Here is a 26,123-nt window from a genome sequence, read left to right on the forward strand (position 1 = left end):
AAGAAACTTTGTACACAACAGTAGTGAAGGACTTCACCCTCAGTGGACAACAATGCCCATGTAAAAAGCAAGTATTAGTCACCAGGTTTCCTGCTGTGAAGGACAAAAGGGAAACGGATCCTTGAGTTCCAATGCAGGCTACAACTTTACAGCTGGAGGATTTAGTGCTACTTTTATTTTATGCTAAGGACTCCATCTTGGAAATAAGACAACGTGGGGAAGAAAGGCTATACGTTTGTAATAAAATTAATCACAGTCATGGCTTGTCAGAAGGATTGGCTCACCAAAGAAGATGTGGACTGCAGTCTGCTGTTTCAAAAAGCCCAAACAAAACAGCATCACATAAAACCAGTCTTCATCTATCCCCCGAGGTCTCTTGAGATAGAAATAATGAGATGGAGGCCAACACTATTTGCTTTACAGGTTTCATTTCTTTATTCAGCTCAGTAAACATCTAGTTACAAGTTTCACAAAATCAAATTTGATAAGATGGGGAGCTGACTGGATTGGGCAGAGAGGTAGGGCCTGTTCGGTTTATCTACACCTCACCTGATCCCTTGCGCTGTTCCATACATATCCCATTTCCAGGGCAGGCAGACATGTAGGCAGGCGGAGAGCAGAGGCAACTAAAGGTTAATTCCCAAGTGCTTGAAAGTAATAGCAGGGCAACAGATTTTCTTACGCAGTTGCTGCTTGAGGTGGGAGGTGAGATTAAATACAAACTCCAGAGCCAGCCAAACTTGGAGCCGGAAATAGAAACGGGATGGCAAAAACTCGGGGAGATTACTCCTGCTCCCCTCCCCCCTCCCCCCCACAAAACACTAAGGATTGGGGCTAAGGGGCTCAATGAGGGGCAGGGAGGAGTTAAGAGGAAAAAGCAGGGAAACTGGTGTGTCACTCATTCATGGACAAGGTCCCTCACACTTCCCTTGGCCGCCTGCTCTACGCAAGGAGTACAACTGTGCAGAGTTAGTCATTTAATTTAAATCTTAGGGGCAGGAAGCTAGTATTCAATTTGAGGAAGGTCCAAGTGATGTTTTTGTGAGGGCTTCGCCATCAGAGTTTCACTGTCTGTACCTGAGCAAAAAGGTAGGAAAAGAGATGGAGAGAAATAATATCGATCAGAAAAGGGAGCAGAAGAAACAGTGAAAAAGTAAGGGGGAAAAACAGATACTATGTAAAATCCACATGATTATGATCTTGACCAGGAGTCCTCAAACTAAGGCCCGAGGGCCACATACGGCCCTCGCAGGTCATTTACCCGGCCCTCGCTCAGGGTCAACCTAAGTCTGAAACGACTTGAAAGCTCACAATAACAACAACAATCCTATCTCATCAGCCAAAAGCAGGTCCACACTTCCCATTGAAGTACTAATAAGTTTATATTTGTTAAAATTGTTCCTCACTTTAATTAATGTATTGTTTTAAGTGTTTTTTACACTACAAATAAGATATGTGCAGTGTGCATAGGAATACATTATAATCTGGCCCTCCAACAGTTTGAGGGACTGTTATCTGGCCCTCTGTTTAAAAAGTTTGAGGACCCCTGATCTTGACAATCACGTGCCCATAACATTTTAAACTGCACATACACTAGAACTGATCTTATTTGTACGAAATGTTTTGCATCTCGAGAACTTGCATGTCAGAGAAAAGACAAGCTAGATTTTTTTTTTGTCTGCTATCTATTTCTATATGTTTGTTTGAATTTTGAATAGAACAACCTATCTTCAAACTGCAATATGAGGTAATATAACCAATGTTCAGATTTATTGCCTAAGTGAGAGTTAGGCCTAAATCAATCTGCTAAAACATAATGTTGTGAATGTGCTGCAGCATTTGCAGTCACCGGAGACATATAAAGAACTGCATTTCATTCATTCAAACCAATAAATAAAGACGAAATCCAAAATTGATTTTCTCATAGATTTTTTCCCCCTGTTAGTACCAGACATCTTTCTTTCTGACAGATGCCTTCTTTCTGAGAAACTTGGCTCACAAATGAAGCCACTTGTACACCACAGTCTCCTTTTTTTTAGCATTGCAGTTCTCGAAGAAAAGGTTCAACATGCTACCAGAATGATCATTCAGGAAGCGGTAAATCACCTCAACTTGAAACCATTTTAAGGTGATGATCCTATTTATTACATTTTACATTTATTATTTTACTCTATTTATTATTATTATTAGATTTACATCCTGGATGGCCAATTCTCTCACACCGGAAGCGACTTGCAGTTTCTCAAGTCGCTCCTGACATGACAAAAAAATACATTTACATTATTTTACTCTATTATTTTTATTATTACATTATTTTATTCTATTATTTTATTACATTTACATTATTTTACTTTATTATTATTTTACTACATTTATTATTTTACTCTATTTATTATCACATTTACATTATTTTACTCTATTTATTTCTATTTTATTACATGTATTATTTTACTTTATTGTTATTACATTTATTTTTTTACTCTATTATTACTGTTATTACATTTCCATTATTTTACTCTGTTATTATTAATATTATTACATTTATTTTACTCTATTACTATTGGAAGGATACATAAGCACATTTACATTGAAGAAGATTAGAATAATAGTTTAATCAGAGTTGGACAGTCTTATCTTAAATTACAATTTTATGTAAATATTCAAAAACATGTAACCTACTGGTGCCTCAATTAATGTAATTTTACTGGGATCTGTTTTTATTTTGAAATTTACCAGTAGTTGCTGCATTTCCCACCCTAGGCCTATACTCGAGTCAATATGTTTTCCCAGTTTTCTGTGGTAAAATTAGCCGCCTCGGCTTATATTCAGATTGGCTTATACTCAAATATATACGGTATTTTTAAAAAGCTTGACTGTAATTATAATGACATCATTTCCGAAAGCTGATTTGATTAAGCTGCCATTTTGTAAGGTATATTACAATCTGTTTGTCTTTGAGAAAAGTAATAACCACAGCATGACAAGAGATGCTTTTGGATAAGATGCCATAAGACCCAGTGAAAGCAGGAGTAGCAACTTTAGACTCTTTGTGCACCACTGAGTCTAGGAAAGGTGATTTTTTTTTTTTAAATCAATGTCCAAAATTTTTACTGTAAGAATCAGAATTTGCACCAGGAGTCAGATGAATCATAATCTGTTTTGACTTGGAAGTGTTTTTGCAATTTTACAAAAGTGCTTTTGTCCACAATATATTTGTCATTTCCTAATTAATGTTCACACTTCCACATAATTTCCAATTTTCCATGTCAAATCTGTTGCAGTAAAAACATGGTTCTATGGCACCTTAAAGAGTAATTAGTTTTATTATAATATGTGTTTCCAGCTCTTGTTCATCAAACAACATAAAGAGCTATTTGGAATTTCAAGTGTGAACGCATACATATACAGCATACTTGGTGGTAGTACATACTGTAGACCGCTTTCATCTAAAACCTACTGTTTTGAAGCCAGATTTTGTGGAACCTTACTGTGTCTTAAGATACTTCTGCTTATCCAGCAGCTGCAACTCTACAAGTGAGTATGCCATTGTTTCAAGGATACCATTTTGTGGATATTTTCGGAAGGAGCAGAAAGACAGACTCTGCTGTGTGCCAAACTGAGACACAGACTTGAAGACTAGGTTGCTGTGAGCTTTCCGGGATGTATGGACATGTTCCAGAAGCATTCTCTCCTGACGTTTCACCTGCATCTATGGCAGGCATCCTCAGAGGTTGTGAGGTTTGCTAAAAAACTAGGGAAGTGGGATTTATATATCTGTGGAAAGTCCAGGGTGGAAGAAAGAAATCTTGTCTGTTTGAAGCAAGTAGTGATGTGGCAATTGGCCACCTTGATTAGCAATGAATAGCCTTTCAGATTCAAGGACTGGATGCTTACTGCCTGGGGGAATGCTTTGTTGGGAGGTGCTAGCTGGCCCTCATTGTTTTCTGTCTGGAATCCTCCTGCTTTCTGAGTGTTGTTCTTTATTTACTGTCCTGATTTTAGAGTTTTTTAATACTAGTAGCCAGATTTTGTTCATTTTTGTGGTTTCCCCTTTTCTGTTGAAATTGTTCACATGGTGTAAGCAGCCAGTCCTTGAATCTGCAAGGCCATTCAATGCTAATCGAGGTGGCCAACTGCTACATTAACACTTGTCTCAAGCAGACAAGAGTCCTTTCTGCCACCCTGGACACTCCACAGATTTATAAACCCCACTTGCCTAGTTTCCAGCAGTCCTCACCACCCCGGAGGATGTCTGCCATAGATGTGGGCAAAACGTCAGGAGAGATTGATTGCTTCTGGAACCTGGCCATGCAGCCCGGAAAACTCACAGCAACCCAGTGATTCTGGCCATGAAAGCCTTCAACAAGACATGAAAACTGTTGTCCTTCCAAGTCTATTGTATGCCTGCAAAACATGGACCATCTTGTCCCCTGTGACATCAGCGCCCCTCCCCTAGCAATAATGTAATATTATGTAGTACTAGTGTTATGAATGATGTAATAGTACTATGCTAGTTATGTATTATGTAGTATGTTGTATGTACTTATGACTTGTAAGCCGCTCTGAGTCCCCTTCGGGGTGAGAAGGGCGGCATATAAATGTCGTAAATAAATAAATAAACACATGTCTCTCCCGAATACTGGAAATATTCCATTAGTGTTGCCTCTGAAAAATCCTGCAAATCTCTTGGGAAGACAGGTGGACAAAGGGTAGTGTTTTAGTGATCCTCCACCATCAACTTTGCTGGACTGGTCACATTGTCCAAATGCCCAATCACTATCTCCCAAAAAAACTCCTTTACTCTCAGCTCAAGAAGGGAAAATGGAATGTCAGTGGACAGCAAAAGGGATTTAAAGATGGTCTTAAAGGTAACCTAAAAAATGTGGAAAGAACACAGAGAACTGGGAATTCCTGGCACTTTAATATTGTAACTGGAGGTCAGCTGTTACCAACAGTGCTATGGATTTTGAGGAGACACAAATGGAGGGCAAAGGGAGAAACGTGCCAAGAGGAAGGCGCCTCAAGCAACCCTTCTTGTGACTGCCTTCCACCTGGAAATCTATGTCCTCACTGTGAAAGACCATGTGAATCCAGAACAGGTCTCTAAAGTCACTTATAGACCCACCTCCAAGACACTCAGTCTCAAGGAATCACATATGATGACGACTGAAAACATGCTTTGGACCACCAAATTGCACCTCCCTTATCAGAGGTGTTTAGGGACATAAACTGGGCACAGTGTGCATGCAAGAGGTAAAAGGAAAAACTTACAAGAGCATGAAGGTGAATCTGGGGGTGACAGCATCGCACCCCCCTTAAGTCTGCTTCAGATTCACCAGTCATACCGGCGTGACTGTCTGGTGGGAGACTCCTCTGGTCCTTGAATTGCGAGACGGGTCCCCTCAGCCCTGTGGCCATTGCTTCCCTCGTGACGCCGATATTCCAATCCCCTCTGCGTCCGGTAGCGGGACGTCTCCCGCCTCCATTCGTCATCAAATGCAGCGGCATCATCTGAAAATGGAAATGCAAAAGGTGGCAGCTCAGTGGGGCGGAGCTGAACAGCGCGCTCCAAGAAAATGACCAAGTAGTCCGAAATATTAAAAATTAACTGGGTATTTTTGATTACAAAAGTGTAAATCAAGCACTAAAAGAATTAGTAGGTTGAAGCTTGTTAGAGTCAGTAAGTCAAAGCTAGTGCCATCCTGAGGAGAGTGAGTAGGCCGAAGCCTGTTAAGACAGTGGGCTAAAGCTAGTGTCGTCCTGACGAGAGTGAGTAGGCCAAAGCCTGTTAAGAGTTAGTGGGCCAAAGTTAGTGCTGTCCTGAGGAGAGTGAGTAGGCCGAAGCCTGTTAAAAGTTCACGGGCCAAAGTTAGTGCTGTCCTGAGGAGAGTGAGTAGGTCGAAGCCTGTTAAGAGTTAGTGGGCCAAAGCTACTGTTGTCTTGTGGAGAGTGAGTAGGTCAAAGCCTGTTAAGAGTTAGTGGGCTAAAGCTAGTGTTGTCATAAAGAGAGTGAGTAGGCCGAAGCCTGTTAAGAGTCGGTGGGCCAAAGCTAGTGCCGTTCTGAGGAGAGTGAGTAGGCTGAAACCAGTTAGTGGGCCAAAGCTAGTGTTGTCCTAAAGAGAGTGAGTAGGCTGAAGCCTGTTAGTCAGTGGGCCAAAGCTAGTGTTCTCCTGAGGAGAGTGAATAGGCTGAAGCCTGTTAGAGTTAGTAGGCCAAAGCTAGTGTCACTCTGAGGAGAGTGAGTAGGCTGAAGTCTGTAAGAGTCAGTGGGCCAAAGCTAGTGTCCTCCTGAGGAGAATGAGTAGGCTGAAACCTGTTAGTTAGTGGGCCAAAGCTAGCGTCGTCCTGAGAAGAGTTTAGTATGCTGCAGCCTGTTAAGAGTTAGTGGGCCAAAGCTACTGTCGTCTTGAGGAGTATGAGGGAAACCTTTGTACGAGAGAAGACTCATGTGAGAAAGCTCCAGTGTCAAGGCTGCTGCGTGTAAAGCTACTATGTATTGGTTTATTTGTGTTATGGAGACCTTGTTTTGGTACATAGTGCAACCATATTGTTTTTAGAAAGAAAAGCCTCCTATGGAAAAGATAACATTGGTCTGTGTGGTTTTGCTTTTTTTATCACTTTGTGGTACTGGTGCTGGGTCACGCTGCTGCTGCTAAGTTACTCCACAGCGTAATTTATTAACTCTTTCGTTAATAAGCCCACTCGCCCAACACAAGTGGCCCAGGGAGACTTACTTTCATCCAGGTTGATATAGTCTTGCCTTTCCTCTTGGTCACCTGTGCGATGGTTGCGTGACCGCTGCATGATGTGTGCACGTTCCCGGATGTGGTGGCCTATGGACATCTGCTCCAGGCCACTGTCTGAGTCCCGCACCGTTCGCCTGGTCTCCCGAATCTGGGGCCAGGGGTACAGAAGGTTGTTAGAAATGTGTGCTAACATTGTTATAGCCTCACTTAACAGTCCTGGGAAATTCCTATTTTGGCTACACAGGAGACTAAGGCAGGTCTATTCTATCACTCAAAATTGTGGCACTCAAAATGATTTGGTGTGGTCCACAGAAGCTCTGAGCCTAAGCCTTAGGGAAGGAGGTCACATGCAGCACTACAGCAGAGTAACCATAGAAATTTGCCATTTCCCCCTCCAAGTGTTCTACCTCTATACATTTCCTTTTTGTAGGCATCAAAGTTACCAAACTAACCTGTAACAAAAAGGGCACCACCAACAGAGCCTATCGGGATGCTGAAAGAGCTGCTCTTGATTGGAAACGCGGCCTGGGAAGGTTGTTGGACTCAGGTTGGTGAAGTTGGGAGCAGGAATGAAATTTTAAGGTGTATTAAACCTTTATTCTGGGAGGTTGGAATCTTGGGCTCCAGGTTATTAAAAAATAAAAATTAGATTGGTTGGTTTAGAGCAGTATTTCTCAACCTTGGGGTTGGGACCCCTGGGGGGTCACGAGGGGGTTTCAGAAAGGTTGCCAAAGACCATCAGAAAACTTATATTTCTGATGGTCTTAGGAACCCCTTTGGCAGAAATGGCTGAACATCTCTCCGTCTGTCCTTCTCTTCCTTTTTGGAAACAGATGGCAAATCCTCCCACCAAAAGCCCCCCTCCATTGTGATTGGCTGGCCTCTCAGCCAAGGGAAGGGCTGTTTCTGAGACTCCAAGTGGGGAGGGGAGAGAAGGCGTGCTCCCCACATGGTAGCGTGGTGAGCATGTGCAAGCCAGGGAGAGCATGTGAGGCTGGAGGGAGGCTCACACCAGTGAGTTCCTTCAAGGCATGAGGGTTCTTTGTGGGAAGTTTGGCCCAATTCTATCGTTGGTGGGGTTCAGAATTCTCTTTGACTGTAGGTGAACCATAAATCCCAGCAATTACAACTCCCAAATGTCAACGTCTATTTTCCCCAAACTCCACCAGTGTTCACATTTGGGCATATAGAGTATTCGTGCCCAGTTTGGTCCAGATCTATCATTGTTTGAGTCCAGTGCTCTCAGGATGTAGGTGAGCTACAAATCCAAAACTCAAGGCCAATGCCCACCAAACTCTTCCAGTACTTTCTGTCGGTCATAGGAGTTCTGTGTGCCAAGTTTGGTTCAGTTCTATCATTGATGGAGTTCAGAATGCTCTTTGATTGTAGGTTAACTATAAATCCCAGCAACTACAATTTCCAAATGCAGGATGAGGCACTAAAAACCTATCTGCGGCCCAACAGGCTTAGTCTATTTTATTTCGGCTCCTTACTACTGCCAGACTGTGCAGGCCTGGATGAAGGATTTACTTCAGTCTCCCAGACGACAACATTGACTATTAGTTGTCCTACGTAAGCCTTTGATTCCGTATCAGAGAAGCCCCGTGCAGACTCTGCACCCCTTCTGTGAACCATCACCGTATCCTATCTATAATGACACCTACATAAAGCCCATGGAAATCGACAACCCATGGTTATTTTGAGTCTTTTAGAGAAATCCATTTCTCACCCCTCCAGGCGCAGAGCGTGTTTCTGAGGTCTCTTGATAGACTTTGGGGGCATCCCCCATATTTGAGTAGGATATGACAGTTGAGGAGGTAAATGTTTGGCAGTTGGCACCACTTGTCATGTGTTCCTAGAAACATGTGAGAGAGAAAAAGCCATAAGCAATCTTACGGTATCCATCCTCTTTAAAAAAGGAAAGTATAACATTTGCTAGCAAGAATGGGGAAACATATTTCTGTAAAATGGGAGAAAACAATAACGCAGCACAACCTCTCCCCCGTTCCCCCCCCCCCCTTGGTGTCTTGAAATTTAGGCCTGCTCCTGGGGTTATTTGGCAAGCTGATTCTGAAAGTTGCTCTAGTTTCTTAAGATATAGTTATCATAATTTTCTGGTGACTGCAACCTAAAGGTTTCCCCTGACATTAAGTCTTGTCGAGTCCAACTCTGGGGGGTGGTGCTCATTGCCATTTCTAAGGTAAAGAACGAGCATTATCCGCAAACATCTCCAAGGTCATGTGGCCAGCATGACTGCTTGGAGCGGTTACCTTCCCACTGGAGAAGTACCTATTGATCTACTCACATTCGCATGTTTTCAAACTGCTAGGTTGGCAGAAGCTGGGCCTAACAGCAGGAGCTCACCCTGCTCCCCAGATTCAAACCGCCAACCTTTTGGTCAGCAGGTTCAGCAGCTCAGTGGTTTAACCTGCTGCGCCACCAAGGTGACTGGTAGATGGCATACGTTCTGCAACTCAAAACCTAGACCTAATATGAGAAAAATGGTGCCATTTTTGGAATCAGCGAGTAAATTACCCATACGCAGGGCTAACATTTGAGGCACAAAATGTATTTTGGCCAGTGTAATAGCTATGCTAGGCTTTTCTGGCTCACTTCACCCAAGAAGGGTAAAGTCAGGTAGTGTATATCCCACAAAGAAAGAAAATGATAACTAATTAATAAACATTATTGTAAAAATGCTCCCAGGAAATCCAAATTCAATGGATTTAAATGAGGGTCTTAACTTTAATCTCAGCAAAAGCATAAGTCTTTTTTTATAACATATTTTATGGTGCAGTTTAGTGTTATGCACAATCTGCACTAGTTTGCTAGTGCAAACTGATAACAATTTATTAAATATAGGAAGAATTGGGAGTTGGGAGAAGCCAAGATACACAATAATTCTGTTTTCAAAATCATATTCAGTAGTTATTTTGGTTTTGTTACTTCAATAGATTTGCCACACACGGCCTCTTAATAGCAGGAGTAGGTTGACTGGATGTCGGCAAGAATCTGCCCCCATGGCAGTAATTAATATGTACATGCAACTCTACAGAATTTTAAAAAGAGAGAAAGAAAGCAGAACAAGCTAATTTAAATTTATATGTAATTATAGTTCTCCCAACTATGGCCCAGACCTGTTGCATGGATAATGTTTGTTCGACTTCTTTATTGCAGTGTTACCAACCTCACAAGTTCAATGTAGAAAACCACCTCGTTACTTTACGTTTACAGCAGTGGTTCCCAATCTTTGGTCCTCCAGGTGTTTTGGACTTCAGCTCCCACAGTTCCTAACAGCTGGTAGGCTGGCTGGGATTTCTGGGAGTTGAAGTCCAAAACATCTGGAGGCCCAAAGGTTGGGAACCACTGGTTTACAGAAAATTATTTCAGAGTCTTGTGGCATAACATAACACACATTACTAAACTGACTTGGACCACTGGCAGCTTCTTAATACAGACAATAATGTTCAGATACAATACACTGCCTTCCCATCCAGTATTTTTAAACTTTTTAATCCTTGCTATTGGCCCTGCCCACAGTGATTTATTTTCTGTGTTTAAATTATTGTGATTTTATATTGCTTGATGTTTATTTATATTGTTTCTTGTATTTTATTTTTTGTTTTTATATTTTACTCTCGTTGTATGTTGTTTATTTGCATTGCTGTGTTGTTGAGCTTGGCCCAACAACACAGCAATGGGGAGATGGTAGTGGGGTATAAATAAAGTTTAATAATAATAATAATAATAATAATAATAACGAAGAGCCTTCTCTCTCTTTTTGGCCAAAAGTAAAACTGAAGGGCCTGCCTTTCCATCACTCATATCTTCCTTCTGCCTGCCTGCATTCCTACACAATGTGGGACTACTATGCAGTAGTAAAGCAAACAGAGGGCTCTTACCATGTTCCCAATCATGTCGTTCATCATTCCAAACATATCCATAAAGCCACCTGTCTGAAGAGAGAAAGACAGCTGAGGTTTGGTGAAAGCGGTCCTTCAGAGAAGACACACAGTAAAATGGGGCAAAAGGAATTCACATTTCCCTTCTCATAGATGCTTCACTGCTCTCCTAGATGCACAGTTAATACTCCAGGTATGAGGATATCCTAAACTCAAGGGCACATTTTCGGGTTTACACTTGCAGCAGTTATCACCTCCTGCTTCATGACCGCCAATGGAATTGATAGCCAGGACTGATGGGTGTTGCAGTCGACAACATCCGGAAGACCAATTGTTTCCAACACCTAAACTGGTGCCTTTGCAATTTGTATTTACAAAAGCTAATCAGAGTTTCTAGTTATAGAATGTTAACTTTGCCAAAGTGTGCAATGAAGGAACAAGGAGAAAAATCAATCATTTTTGCCATACAGGTAGTCCCTGCGTTACAAACAAGATAGATTTTGAAGGTTTGTTCTCAAGTTGAATTTGTATGTAAGTCAAAACAGGTACATTTTTCAGTCATTTTTTAAAGTTCTGGATACCAAAGGAAAGAGTTAACACCCCTCTGATATTTTGCTTTGCTGTCTATGCCCCTGTTCAGAAGATTTCACCTCACTTTCTGTCACTGTGAGAATTGGATTTTTAATAGAATCACAGAATAGAGTTGGAAGAGACCGCATGGGCCATCTAGTCCAACCCTGTCATGCAGGAAAAACACAATCAAAGCACTCTCAGCAGATGTCCATCCAGCTTCTGTTTAAAAGCTTCAGAGGAAAGAGTTTTTACCATACTCTGTGGCAGAGAGTTCCACTGCTGAACACCTCTTACAGTCAGGAAATTCTTCCTAATGTTCAGGTGGAATCTCTTTTCCTGTAATTTGAAACCCTTGCTCTGAGTCCTAGCTTCCAGGGCAGCAGAAATATTTTGGATTATCTTGTAAACAAGGATTGGTGATAAAGCTTCATTTGAGGTTTTCCCATGATAACTCTTCCAGGAGTGAATTTCCCTTTCTAGAGGTAGAATTTCTCTTGCTTCCTATTGTCTCACCCCTCGTTCATTTGTAATTAGGAGCCGCATCTAAGTCTGATATTTGTAACGCGGGGACAGCCTGTACTTTGTTTGTAGGCCAACTATTCTAAATGTATTTATTTATTTAATGCCGCCACTCCACACAGTGCTTTGCACATAAGCTAACTGCCCAACTATTATTATGTAGTCTTAGTGCATCAATTAAAGCCAGCACAGCAAGATTGGCAGAGTGTCCTGTTTAATAAGTATTATGGCACTGAAAACAAAACAAAAAGAGGAGGGAGATAACAGAGCCTAGTATTCTACCCCCTCTCATAGAACCCTCCTGTATCTAATAGTGAGGTATCTGTCAAAGTTTTGCTGAGTGCCACTTGGATCTGGCATGTGTCCTTAAGACAAAAAAGTTGATTTTCTCCACCTGAGCTTGTTGGCTGCTTTCCTTACTCAAATAAGCCACTTGCTCTTTTCTCCCCACTTCCACCTCCTTCTATTCAAATTCCATCTCAGGAAGAAAAGTTCAAATTCTGGGAACTTTTAAACACAAAGTTTAAAAACTTGGCATTATTATTAGGACATTTAATATAACACTTCGGTGAAAACTTCTGACAATTCCCCTCTCTGAAATAAATTGTGGAAGCCTTCAGACTCTCTGCCTTTATGGTCCCCATATTTTTTATCATTTCAAAATAAAATGCTTTAACAGAAGTCTGGGATTCAGATTCAGAAACGCTGTTTATGAAAATCACACTCAGTCGAAACGATACATGTGGGGAGAAGAAAATGAGGGCTTACCATTCCTACCATCCCAAAGGGCGAAACAGCTCCTGCCTGGAACAAAATAAAGGAATGCAGAATTATTAAGCTACGTGGCTATGCAGGAGAGGGAAGACAAATCTTTCTCTCAGATTTATTCCTTCACAGTGACAGATGACCTCATCTCTCCCCCCTGAAGCTTTTAGAGTCACTTCCTCCTATGACAGCATTTCCTCATTATTCCCTTCCACTCAATTCTCAGGTCTGTTTTGTTTATTTATTTAATGTATGTGTCACCTTTCTCCTGGAATGGGACCCTATGCCCGCTCACAAATAAAACTGGTGAAAACCTAACACACACACATATATAATACACACACAAATAAATCTGACTTAAAGCAGTATAAAATTATTTTGAAAGAATATAATAGTTAAAAACATAAATAAGCAAAGCACACACCTCAATACAAAGCTTTCCCGGGTGTAATTACATATTAAAAGCCAGCCTAAATGAGAATGTCTTTGCAGGCATTCTCATTCTCATGCAAGAAAAGTGGAAGGGAGCAGTCTATCCTCCCATTGAAAAGCACTGCAAAAGGTGGAAGCAGCCACTGAGAAGGCTCTTTCTCGTGTTTCACTAAGCAAACCTGTGATGGTGAAGGGACGAAAAGAAAATTTTCCTCAGAAAGCCTTACAGATCTGGCAAGTTTTTTATATTAACGCATATACTCGGGTATAAGCCAACCCGAATATAAGCCGAGACACCTAATTTTTCCACAAAAACTGGGAAAACGTATTGACTTGAGTATAAGCCGAGAGTGGGAAATGCAGCAGCTATCAGTAAATTTCAAAATAAAAATAAATACTAATAAAATTACATTAATTGAGGCATCAGTAGGTGAAATGTTTTTGAATATTCACATAAAACTGTAATTTAGGATAAGACTGTCCGACTTTGATTAAACCATTATTCTAAGCTTCTTCAACTTAAATGTGCTTATGTATCTTTCCAATAATAATAAAGAGAGTAAAATAATAAATGTAATAAAATAATAATAGAGTAAAATAATGGAAATGTAATAACAGTAATAATAGAGTAAAATATTAAATATAATAATAGAGAAAAATAAGAAATGTAATAATAATAAATACAGTAAAATAATAAATGTAATAATAACAATATATAAAAATAATTAATGTAATAACAATAATAGAGTAAAATAATAAATGCAATAATAATAATAAATAGAGTAAAATAATTAATGTAATAAAAATAATTACAATAACAGAGTAAAATAATAAATAACTTTGACACGAGTATAAGCCGAGAGGGGCTTTTTCAGTGTAAAAAATGGGCTGGAAAACTTGGCTTATATTCAGTATATATGATAGTTAGAACATCTTCTCCAGAGGCAGTGTGTTCCTGGACTTTGTATAGATACAGAAAACCAGAGATAAAACTGAACCCTATTATTTTAAATGGGAGGAATGCTGGAGATGCCAAGAAAAGGGTATAGTTTGTCTAGGAGGCCCTAAGTGAACAACTAAATAGTGGAACTGTGAATAATTGAAACCGCTTTCCCCTCTGCCTCCCAGACACCTCTGCTCAGTACACATATCTGATGCACACAAACAAAGATCACCAATTCCTACTTCCTTCTATCCAATGCCAGGCTGTTCTTTGAAAGATACTTTCAAAAGGCAATGGAAGCCTGCCTGGCATCAGTACAGATGTCAATGTCTGGCATAAATTTTAATACAGCTGCAGGTGCATCCCAGGTGAATTTTAAAAATAATATAAAATATGACAATTATCTTTTTCCCTCCTTTATCTTTCCATTTCCTTCTCTCACACCCAGCCACTCTGTCCACCTGTCTTCCATTTCTTCTTTCCCTCCTACCATCTCATTGGTTCGAATCCATGAGACAGGGTGAGCTCCCGTCTGTCAGCCCCAGCTTTTCATGCGAGGACATGAGAGAAGCCTCTCACAGGATGGTAACACATCCGGACGTCCCCTGGGCAGCATCTCTGCAGAAGGCCAATTCTTTCTCAGACCTGAAGCGACTTGTAGTTTCTCAAGTCGCTTCTGACATGATAAAAAAATCATAAATGGCTATGTATTGTACATATGGAAAGCCAATGACATATGAGGAACAAAATGGTTGTAGTGTTAAGAGAAGGAGGTATTGTGTGGGCTTTGAAATAAGCTGAGGATGGACAGGCCTAGCCCCTCGATTTCATTTACCTGCATTCTTCGGCTAGCCGGGCGTGTTCCAGGTACTGTCCCATTGCCAATGCTGAGGAAAGGGCTGTAGCCAAAGCCACCCGAGAGCACACGGTTCACATGTTGCTGGTGGATAGCAAGAGGGTCCCTGAAAGCAGGGGAGATTCACAAGAGTTATATTGCTAAGTAGCTCATGCCAAACATAAGCTTTCCTTTCACACACAAGGCTTCTCTCTCAGTAGGTAAAGGCTGAGGCCTGTACTTACATCATAAACATTGGATCTTCTGGCTCACCATCTCTCATGAACCGGAACATAATTCCTTCGAATGCAGGGTGGGCTGTCAAGAAGGCAAACAAGATTTGTATGTGTGAGTGTCACTTTCCATGCAGATCCAGCCTGTCTATCCACATCTGTACTCACCAACATATCATGACTTTTGACTCTTGTATTGTAACTATATACAGCATCTGACCTATCGAACAATTCATCAATCAATGACACCACCAGACACTCATGTCAGTTGCATCCCACATAGGAAAACAAACAAGGTATGCTTCAAGAACAGCTCATGCTGCAAGCCCAAGTCATCATCATCCTAAGCATACATCTTCACTGTGGAACTGATGCAGTTGGTATTGCTTTAATTGCCATGGCTCAATGCTATGGAATCCTATGCGCATGGTAATTTGGTGAGGCTCCAGCACTCTTTGGAAGAGGGCTAAAAACATTTGGAAGAGGGCTAAAATTACAACTCCCAGGATTCCACAACATAGTGTCAAGCTGCATTAATTCTACAGTGTCGATCAGGTATGGGCAAATTTCGGCCCTCCATGTGTTTTGGACTTCAACTCCCACCATTCCTATCAGCCTTCCAACTGTTAGGAATTGTGGGCGTTGTAGTCCAAAACACCTGGAGGGCCCAAGTTTGCCCATGCTTGGTGTAAATGCACCCTAAGTTTACTTCTTCAGATGCAATTCCGACCTGTGAAAGCTCATTCTTTTCTACAGTTCTACAATATCCCTTTACAAACAGGTATTTCAGATTTACACACCTTCCTCCCCGGCCCGGCCCTACTCTCCCCATTCAGGGAAGTTTCAAAAGCTCAGATACTGTAAACATCTGTATCGAACTCAAATCCCAGGGGCCAAATCCAGTGGCCCTCCAGACACTGGATTACATACAAATTTCTGTATTATTCATTGTGAGACAGCATGATTAGAGCTGATGGCAGTTGTAATACAGTAACATCTGGATGTTTGAAGTTTGTTTTATGTGTTGTTAAAGGCTTTCATGGCTAGAATCACTGGGTCGCTGTGAGTTTTCCATGCTTCATTTTCATGGTTTCCTCTTTTTTGTCGAAAGTGTCCACATGCTTGTGGATTTCAATGGGCTTCTCTGTGTCATCTGACATGGTGGTTGTCAGAGTGGTCCAGCATTTCTGTGGTCTCAGATAATATGCTGTGTCTAGGCTGGTTCAGCAGGTGCTCTACTATGGCTGACTTCTCAGGCTGAATTAGTCTGAAGTCTAACAACTACCATGTCAGACTACACAAAAAAAAAAACCTGGCTACCTGTTTTTAAAATACTCTAAAATCAGGACAGCAAATAAAGAGCAATGATCAGAAAACAGGGGAATTTCAGACAAGAATCTATCAGGGCCAGCTAACACCTCCCAACAAAGGACTCCCCCAGGCAGCAATTAGCCAGGCTTTGAAGCTGCAGCCCAGAAGTTTGTTCTGCTTATTCAGGAGAGTGTGGCTTTGATTTAGATACAAGGCTTGTGGAGAGGATGCCCGACTTTAAAATGCCCTTTCACTTTTCCCAACCCCAGAGCCACAAGTGCAGTTGAGTTGCAATTCCTAGTATTCCTGGTCTGCATGGCTGATAATCAAAAGTAATCTATGGCAGACATCCTCAGAGGTTGTGAGGTCAGTTGGAAACTAGGCAAGTGGGTTTTATATATCTGTGACATATCCAGCCTGAGAAAAAGATCTCTTGTCTGTTGGAGGCAAGTGTGAATGTTGCAATTGAGCACCTTGACTATTTATTTATTATTTATTTACTGTATTTGTATACCGCCTTTCTCAGCAACTCAAGGTGGTTAACAGGGCAAAATTCAATGCTTACAATGTCATAAATATAATTAAAAACATAAGACAAAAACTAAACAAATCAATAAAATATAAATCCATAGTGTCTCCTTGTTAAAAAAAGTTGTCCAGACTCATTGTCTAGTCGTTCCATTTTCCTGTGTCTGTTACTTTGAATTTGCAAACGCTTTTATTAGTACTGAATAGCCTTGCAGCTTCAAAGCCTGCCTGTTTCCTCAGACAGACAAGAGTTCTTCCTCCCACCCTGGACATTTCATAGATATACAAACCCCATTTGCCTAGTTTCCAACAGACCTCACAACCTCTGAGGATGCCTGCCATAGATGTGGGCGAAACACCAGGAGGGAATGCTTCTGGAACATGGCCATACAGCCCCGAAAACTCATAGTAACCCATTTATTATGGCCACGAATGCCTTCGATAACACTTTCTCCATCCATTGATTTGAGGGTAACTAAAGTTTGATGTGGTCCTCAGTGAAAATGAGTTTGGCAACCCAATGGGACGACGAGGACATTGTCTTTGGAGGGGTAGATTCTAGGCGCTGGCAGGACCTCCGAGATCCCTTCCTAGAAAGGCAGGCATGGGCGAGCCACTGGATCCTGTGATTTTGCTTCAATTCGGTATCATGGCTCACAGAAATGTAGGCCCAGGCCTCCTCTTGCTTGCTCTGCCGGCCTTTAGATTCCTCTTCAGGGCTCCAAAGCCAGGCCAAAAGGGAGTGGAAGACCTCTCTCTCTCTCAGGTCCCGTCTACACTGCCATATAATCCAGTTTTAGAACTGGATGGTATGGTAGTGTAGCTGCAGCCTCCCCTATCCGCACTGCCAGAGGGGATGCTCTGATTATAGGACACACAGCACAAGAGGATGGAGGGAGCACTGCGGCCAAGGAGGAGCCCATTGATCATCGCGCACAGCATCCACGCCACCTGCCTGCTCTACACCAACACCCCCCCCTTTCCTTCCGCCCCTTGGTCTGCTCCATGGCTGGCCCCACCATCTCTGGGCCTTGCTCACATACATCTGGGAGGGGGGTCCTTTGTTGTTGCTGCTGCTGCTGGGTGCTGATGCTGCTGCTCCTCCGCGCGCTCCCGCCACAGGGACCCGGATTAGGATGTGGCTGCTGCTACTGCTGCTGCATCCCTTCCTGGTCTCCTTCTCCTCCTTCCCCCACACAAGACGCCCTTTGTTGCGAATGGGCAGCTGCTGCCGCTGCTGCTGCTGGAAGGAGAGCCTCTTTGTTCTCCTTGTCCTCCTCGGGCCTCCCGCCCCGCAAGCCTCAGGCCAAACAGGGTGAAGGAAGAAGGGCGCTCTCTCTCCCTCCCTCCCGGACCCGCTTCTCCCGCAGAGAAAAATGGCAAACCCGCCGAGGGAACCCCCCGCTCACACCAAAAGGATATTATTGGCCCCCCCTTCCCGAAGAAAACCCACAACAAGGCCTGAGCAGGATGTGATGTCAGCAGCCCCGCCCCCCGCCTAAGCCCCGCCCCCCCAGGCCAGAGCTGCATACCCGGATGGATGCTGGGCCATGCCTTTTCGCAGCTGAGGTTGACGTGAGGGGAAGTGGCTTCCAGGGCCCCCTTCCACACAGCCACCGGGGGGCGATCAGTAAAGATCTCTCCTGACCCACTTCCTGGGGGCTGAGAGCACAGTTATCTTCTATCTTCTTCATCTATCTTCTGTATATGCTCTGTGCATAATGAGTACCTTAAAAACAAAAGAACCAATGAACGAAATCACACCAAATTTGGCAACAAAACATCTCACAACACAAGGAGTGACCATCACTCAAAAAATTATGATTTTGTCATTTGGCAGTTGTAGTTGCTGGGATTTATAGTTCACCTACAATCAAAGAGCATTCTGAACTTCACCAATGATGGAATTGAACCAAACTTGGCACACAGTTCTCCCATGACCAACAGAAAATACTGGAAGGGTTGGGTGGGCATTGACCATGAGTTTGGGAGTTGTAGTTCACCTACATCTAGAGAGCACTGTGAACTCAAACAATGATGGATCTGGACCAAACTTGGCACAAATATTCCATATGCCCAAATACAGACACAGATGGAGTTTGGGGGAAATAGACCTTGACTTTTGGGAGTTGTAATCACTGGGATTCACAGTTCACCTACAATCAAAGAGCATTCTGAACCCCATGAATGACAGAATTGGGGCAAACTTCCCACACAGAACCCCCATGATCAACAGAAAATACTTAAGGTCATCCAATCTAACTCCCTTCATCAGGGCAAGAAAACAATCAAAGTCCTCCTGACAAAGAGCCATCCAGCCATAGAGATAGATAGATAGATATGATTCACACACACACAGATATAGTATCATAGATTTGAAAGGGATCCCTAAAGAAATACAGTTATATTTGCATGTTTCAAAGTGGTCAAACCAGACACTCTTGACATCAACACTGGCAAAGAAATAGCAAGAAATACTGTTAACCCACAAGCATAAAGAAATTACATATATTAGAAACCAACACTTTCTCATTACTTTATTTTCCAGATCAATAGACTGGGCCACAGCAACGTGTGGCAGGGGACAGCTAGTCTATCTATATAAATAAAATGTAGTGTTTGTTTGTGGGATTGTTGTTGTTCATTCATTCAGTCATTTCCAACTCTTTGTGACCTCATGGACAAGCCCACGCCAGAGCTTCCTGTCAGCCGTCACCACCCCCAGCTCCTTCAAGGTCAATCCAGTCACTTCAAGGATGCCATTCATCCTGCCCTTGGTTGGCCCCTCTTTCTTTTTCCTTCCCTTTTCTCCAGCATCATTCTCTTCTCTAAGCTTTCCTGTCTCCTCATGATGTGGCCAAAGAACTCCATCTTGGCCTCTACTATCCTTCCCTCCAGTGAGCAGTTGGGCTTTATTTCCTGAAGTATGGAATGGTTGGATCTTCTCGTGGTCCAAGGCACTCTCGGGACTTTCCTCCAACACCACAGTACAAAAGCATCTATTGTGCTGGCACGGCAGTGCCAAGTGATTTTAACCTCTTTTTCTTGCACTGCTAGTTTACATGAATCTAATTAAGCCATGCATTTTGCAATAAGGTAGCTTCCCTCAGAATAATGAACCCATAGCACTTTGTCCTCCAAAGCACTTTATATTGTTTAGGTCTTCATGTATGTTTCCACAAACCGCCCCATCACTTTTTCACCCATGTCCAGCATTGTTTTTAATTTTAATTACATTTGGCCTACCCATAGATTTTAAAGTGTGTTGTCCTATTGATAATGCTTATGTTATTGTTTTATTGTTTTATTGTTTTTAAATTGCTGTTTTGTTGTTGTTATTGAACGTATTGTTGTATTTTGGGCTCGGCCTCATGTAAGCCGCACCGAGTCCCCTGGGAAGATGGTAGCGGGGTATAAATAAAGTGTTATTATTATTATTATAGGGCCAACAACTTGGCAATCATCATTAGAATCTTTAGACCCGCCTCTTTTCCCAGGGTTTTGGAGGGAAAGTAGGAGTCTGTTCAGCCTAACTGCAGGATGTGTGGGTCTCTCTCTCCCACCTGCACAAAGGCTTCACTTCTCACAGCTTTTGCTGGGGGTTAAAGACATAGATCCACAGCTCTACTGGGGAGTAAAGAAATAATTCCTGCAGCCTTCGTGGAGAAACTAAAGGACACCTTTCAGCTTGGCAGATCTACAGGAACCTTGCCTGGTAAGGGATCACTCGGGCTATCCATAAAGCAGTTTGGAGCCAAGAGTAGGGGCCTCACACCAGCAAGGTAAAGAGAGATTGCCCAGGGAGAGGTCAAAGGATTTCCCTAAGGAAGAAAGGAACAGTTTACCACCAGTTTCCTGCCCCTTGATAGCACATTGATAGCTACCAGTTTTCCAAGGTTATGAAGTGTTTAATTCATTTGTTTGAAGATTTAAGCCCAAATAAAGAACTTTGTTTAACTTATCTTGAGCCTCAATAGAACTTTGTGTTGGGAAATCTAAAGGGCCCTTCAGCTGAGGCACCCCAGCGTCCCGTTGGGCATACAGAGAGCATGTCTTGTAAACAGATATTATTTCAGGCCCAGCACATCTATTTTCCTTCGCTCAGACTTCCCTATGGTCCAGCTCTCACATCTGTAGGTGACTATGGGGAATACCATAGCTTTGACTATGTGAATCTTTGTTGCCAGTGTGATGTCTCTACTCTTCACTACCTTATCGAGATTGGACATTGTTCTCCTCCCAAGAAGTAAGCGTCTCCTGATTTCCTGGCTGCAGTCTTGAGTCTGCAATAATCTTTGCACCTAGAAATACAAAGTCTGTCACGGCCTCCACATTTTCTCCCTCTATTTCCCTGTTGTCAATCATTCTTGTTGCCATAATCTTGATTTTTTGATGTTTAGCTGCAACCCAGCTTTTGCACTTTCTTCTTTCACCTTGATTAGAAGGCTCCTCAGCTCCTCCTCGCTTTCAGCCATCAAAATGGTGTCATCCGCATATCTAAGGTAATTAATGTTTCTTCCAGCAATTTTTACCTCAGCCTTGCATTTGTCAAGCCCCGAACATCGCATGATGAGTTCTGCATACAAGTTGAATAAGTTGGGTGAGAGTATACAACCCTGCCGTACGTCTTTCCCAATCTTGAACCAGTCTGTTGTTCCATGGTCAGTTCTTACTGTTGCTACTTGGTCCTTATACAGATTCCTCAGGAGAGAGACAAGGTGACTTGGGATCCCCATACCACCAAGAACTTGCCACAATTTATTATGGTCCACACAGTCAACGGCTTTAGAATAGTCAATAAAACAGAAATAAATGTTTTTCTGAAAGTCCCTGCCTTTCTCCATTATCCAGCGAACATTGGCGATTTGGTCTCTCATTTATTTATTTATTTATTTATTTATTTATTTATTTATTACTGCGCTTGTATACCGCTGTTTCTCAGCCTACATTGGCGACTCATTCTTCTGCCTTTTCTAAACCCAGCTTGTACATCTGGCAGCTGATGGCCATTCTTGTGTTTTCCATATTTGCTGACATATGGCATGCATTACCTTGACAGCATCCTCTTTCAAGATTTTAAGAAGTTCAGCTGGGAAGAAATTGCTGGTTGCCAATTATCTTAAGGACTGATCATTTTATGGAATGAGGCATATGGATGACGAGATGGGACAATGTTTTTTTATTAAGAGACGCAAATAATCTATGTATTAATATTCTTGTTATGGTTTTATATTATGTGTTAATGTTTTTAAATGTTTTGTGGTGTTTTGAGGCATTGAATCATTGCCATTGTAAACCACCCTGAGTCGCCTGAGGGCTGAGAAGGGCAGTAAACAAATACAGTAAATAATAATAATAATAATAATAATAATAATAATAATAATAATAATGGAATATTGTGGTAAAGCTTCTACTTACCCTGCTTATACACATTTACCAACTCTCACATATTGTACGCTCTCAGTATGGAAGGGGTCTTTACACATAAACACTGGCTGCTTATATGGATGTGTGTGTGGATCAGCACACAGTGGCTAAACACTGCATGATGTTGATCTGGCTTGACTCGGGCCATGGCCATCTCAACATGGCCTTCAGTTAAGCAAATCTAGGGGAAAGCCCACATCCTGCACCAGGATTCAGGGTTTCCCCAAGTTGGGGGCAGTCAAGACAGCTACCTAACTGGGAACAGTGGCAGCTGATTTGACTGTCATCCTGCATTCCCTGGGCTTAGGTGGCTTGGGGGACACAGGACGGCCTTGTCTTGACATCTCCCTGTATTGTGGGTGTCATCCACCTTCTCTTGGGCACTGGCCGATGTCAGCCAGAGCACCACTGTAATGAATGAGACAGAGAGGCTTTTCCCCTCCTTCCTTACCAAAATGGAGATTTGGTTGATATCAGCAGACTGACCATGAAAAGGTAGCTAGAGGCATTGTGGCTAATGACAGCCTTAATACTTGGGGGCGGGGGGATCACATAGTATGGTTGATGGGGCTGGGCAGTCAGGACTCCCTGGTTGATCTAAGGGCCCTTCCACACAGCCCTATATCCCAGAATATCAAGGCAGAAAATCCCACAATATCTGTTTTGAATTGGGTTATCTGAGGCCCCCTTCCTCACAGCTGAATAAAATCCCACATTTTCTGCTTTGAACTGAAATATATGGCAGTGTGGACTCAGATAACCCAGTTCAAGGCAGATATTGTGGGATTTTCTGCCTTGGTATTCTGGGTTATATAGATGTGTGGAAGGGCCCTAAGTCCACACTCAGATAATGTGGTATTTTCTGTCTTGCAATTCTGGGATATAGGGTTGTGTGGAAAGGTTCTAAGGCAGTTTAGGGAGACTCGGCCAGGTCACCGTATGGTGCTGATCCAACATCCGAGATGCCAGATTGACTCCGCATTATTGGTCAGTGTAGAACTGCACTTTGAGACTAATATGCATCTGAGGCAGCAAACTTAAGTATACAGAAGCTTATGCTACCAATTGGTGTAAACACCCTGACTGTACCTTTCTCCATTCACACAATAGTGTCCATCTATGGTACCGCAATCATACTTCCACATGCCTTCATAACCCTATGTACCCGGTGCTCTTTAACTTTTAATTTTTTTAAAAAACAATTCCACTGTTTCACCAATGGTTACTTTTTCAAAAGCAAAATAGTACTATAGATTTAAGGAATATGCTGCTTGGGATTAGTAAGAGAGAATGGGGATGAGTGGGAAAGGTCAAACTCACCTTCTGACATCACTTCAATGATGAAAGTATGTTGGCACATAAGCAAAGCAGGCTCATCACACAAAGCAGGGGATGGAAACATTGTGGGATTGGCAGCTATTCACTGGTTTTGCCCATCACTAGCAAGGACCAGGTTAATTGTGGAGAGACTGACTGGCAGTGGGATGCACATGGTGCTGTGCAATAGATGGCTGTCCTGCTTCAATGTTGATTTGCCTTCTTTGCACCTCAAGATCTCTTTGCATGCTGGAACTACAGTAGCTGCGTCTGTATTTCTTGGTGCCTTATTATGTACACACAATTTATATGCACGCAGTAGCCCACCAGGAATGAACAAGCAAAAAAAGTGCATACACAAGTTTGTACAACATTTCAGTTTTATTATAAATTAAAATGAAATACATATTTATCAAAAGACCTATTTACTTGCAACTAATACTCTGATGCACCTTATGCCCTCTAGCCTCTGCTGTTTTTTTGTTGTTGTTTTCCCAGTTTTTCAACTTGTTTTAAATGCCTGTTTTTACTTTCCCCCTTGCTCTCATTTTACTTCAATTGAGTTCAAAGTGCAGAAGTAGATTGTATTCATTTAACACAGCAGAAGTGAGGGAGAGAAGGCAGAATTTTGCTTTTCTCTCAGGCAAAAGCAAACTGCTGCAGCCTCGCCTAGCTTGTGTGTTTTTCCTCACTAATAACTTTTTTGCCACACCTTGCTTGGTAACACATGTCCATGTCTTCATCTATGAAATATTGGATAGAAGGCTCTATTTCAGTGGAAGGAACTGGTAAAACCAGCTCAGATTCTTCCTTGCCTAAGAAACCCTATGAAATCCATAGGTAAAGGTTTTCCCCTGACATTAAGTCTAGTCGTGTCTGACTCTGGGGGGTGGTGCTCATCTCCATTTCTAAGCCGAAGAGCCAGCATTGTCCATAGACAGCTCCAAGGTCATGTGGCCGGCATGACTACATGGAGTGCCGTTACCTTCCCGCCAGAGCGGTACCTATTGATCTACTCACATTTGCATGCTTTCGAACTGCTAGGTTGGCAGAAGCTGGGACTAACAGTGGGAGCTCACACTGCTCCCTGGATTTGAACCCGTGACCTTTCGATCAGCAAGTTCAGCAGCTCAGCACTTTAACCCACTGCACCACCGGGTGTTACACAAAATTCATAGGGTTACACAAAAGTCAGCAGATGACTTGAAAGCACATCTATTCGCATGCCATAGAGCAGTTCAGCATTCAGTTCCCACAACAGCAACCACATGCTTTGGGAAAAGATGTGAGGGCAACACCAGTTTCCTCTATGTTCCCAGTTATTGGTACTGAAGTCCCAAAACCTGAGTTCAAAATGAACCAAGAAATTCTTTCTACTGATAAATTATCACTCTGCACTTATCTCTATATCTAGCATTGCTGCCAGATTGTCTATAATGGCTATAGTCAGCCAAATAGCCAGGACCTGAGCTGTATAGTTATTCTTTTTTGACCAAGACATGGCCCCCTGAAAGGGCAGACAGGCTAGCTGCTGCCGCACTCATTGCTCATGCCTTAATGCCGCCATGCTTCAGAGGAGTGTGATAGCTGAACTCCAGGGTGGAATCTTGGTTTTCCTTGCTGTTAAGAAAATGGTTGCCAGCAGCCCAGCTTCAGCGTCATTCTTGTGAATGGAGCCAATGACCTGTTTCAGATGATGGTGGGGGAGTTGCCAGTAGTCCGAGAAACTGCAGTGCTTCTGTGTGAACAACAGAGGTCTCCATAGTCTCACAGGATGGCACAAGGTAAGCCAGAGTACAAAAGGACAAAATAAAGGGACACGTGCTGAGACCAGAGCTGTGCAACACATTTGGTGTGTCAGCTTCAATACGTAGGTGCGTTGTGCAAACGTAAGGAGAAATCTCTGAGCATGTAAAGTAAGCAATACCAACTTGCATGCATTTTTATGCAGCAAAGGTACCAATTAGTATGGTGCACAAGTATATTCCCCTTGGAAATGTATGCTATTATATTACAAATCATATATTTTTTAAAATGTAAATTAATGGTTTTCATGAAATATGTTGTGTTCCCATACATTTTGTTATTACAATGTATGTATGCGGCCAAATCTCTTACAAGGGATTGGTTTAACCCCTGGTTTGCTAGTAAAACTGAATTACTGTGTTACAAAATGATACATGTCTAAAAAGCATATCACCAACATGACATGTTTGGAAAGCTCTAACACAGGGGTCCTCAAACCTTTTTAAACAGAGGGCCAGGTCACAGTCCCTCAAACTGATGGAGGGCCGGATTGTAATTTGAAAAAGCAAAACAAAACATGAATTAATTCCCTATGCACATTGCATATATTTTATTTGTAGTGCAAAAACACTTAAAAATAATACAATAATTAAAATGAAGAACAATGTTAATAAATATAAACTTATTAGTATTTTAGTGGGAAGTGTGGATCTGCTTTTGGCTGATGTGATAGTTGTTGTTGTGTGAACTGTCATGTCATTTCAGACTTAGGTTGACCCTGAGTGAGGGCCAGGTAAATGACCTTGGAGGGCCGTATCTGGCCCCTGGGCCGTAGTTTGAGGACCC

The 26,123-nt window shown here is 42.2% G+C and overlaps 1 protein-coding gene across 1 annotated transcript; it reads right to left on the reverse strand.

Annotated features, from left to right (window-relative positions):
* Nucleotides 1-411: 411 nt before the first annotated feature.
* MLF2 (myeloid leukemia factor 2) lies at nucleotides 412-18,270 on the reverse strand. Its single transcript, XM_060762620.2, has 9 exons — nucleotides 17,831-18,270; nucleotides 14,961-15,033; nucleotides 14,716-14,842; nucleotides 12,509-12,544; nucleotides 10,649-10,702; nucleotides 8,476-8,601; nucleotides 6,735-6,894; nucleotides 5,272-5,511; nucleotides 412-1,077 (listed from the first exon to the last, which is right to left on the reverse strand). The coding sequence occupies exons 2-8, from the start codon at nucleotides 15,008-15,010 to the stop codon at nucleotides 5,333-5,335; spliced, it is 732 nt and encodes a 243-aa protein (XP_060618603.1). The 5' UTR covers nucleotides 15,011-15,033; nucleotides 17,831-18,270; the 3' UTR covers nucleotides 412-1,077; nucleotides 5,272-5,332.
* Nucleotides 18,271-26,123: the final 7,853 nt, after the last annotated feature.

This window comes from Anolis sagrei, chromosome 2 (assembly GCF_037176765.1).
Source record: "Anolis sagrei isolate rAnoSag1 chromosome 2, rAnoSag1.mat, whole genome shotgun sequence".
Lineage (NCBI taxonomy): Eukaryota > Metazoa > Chordata > Lepidosauria > Squamata > Dactyloidae > Anolis > Anolis sagrei.

What these genes read in the sequence shown, in the direction of transcription:
- MLF2 (XM_060762620.2), bottom strand. Translation starts at nt 15,010, where the DNA reads ATGTTCCGGTTCATGAGAGATGGTGAGCCAGAAGATCCAATGTTTATG. An exon ending in CCTTTGGGATGGTAGGAATG is followed by an intron (nt 10,703 to 12,508) that starts GTAAGCCCTCAT and finishes TTCTCTCTTCAG; the next exon opens with ACAGGTGGCTTTATGGATAT. An exon ending in CACGCTCTGCGCCTGGAGGG is followed by an intron (nt 6,895 to 8,475) that starts GTGAGAAATGGA and finishes CCCTGGCCCCAG; the next exon opens with ATTCGGGAGACCAGGCGAAC.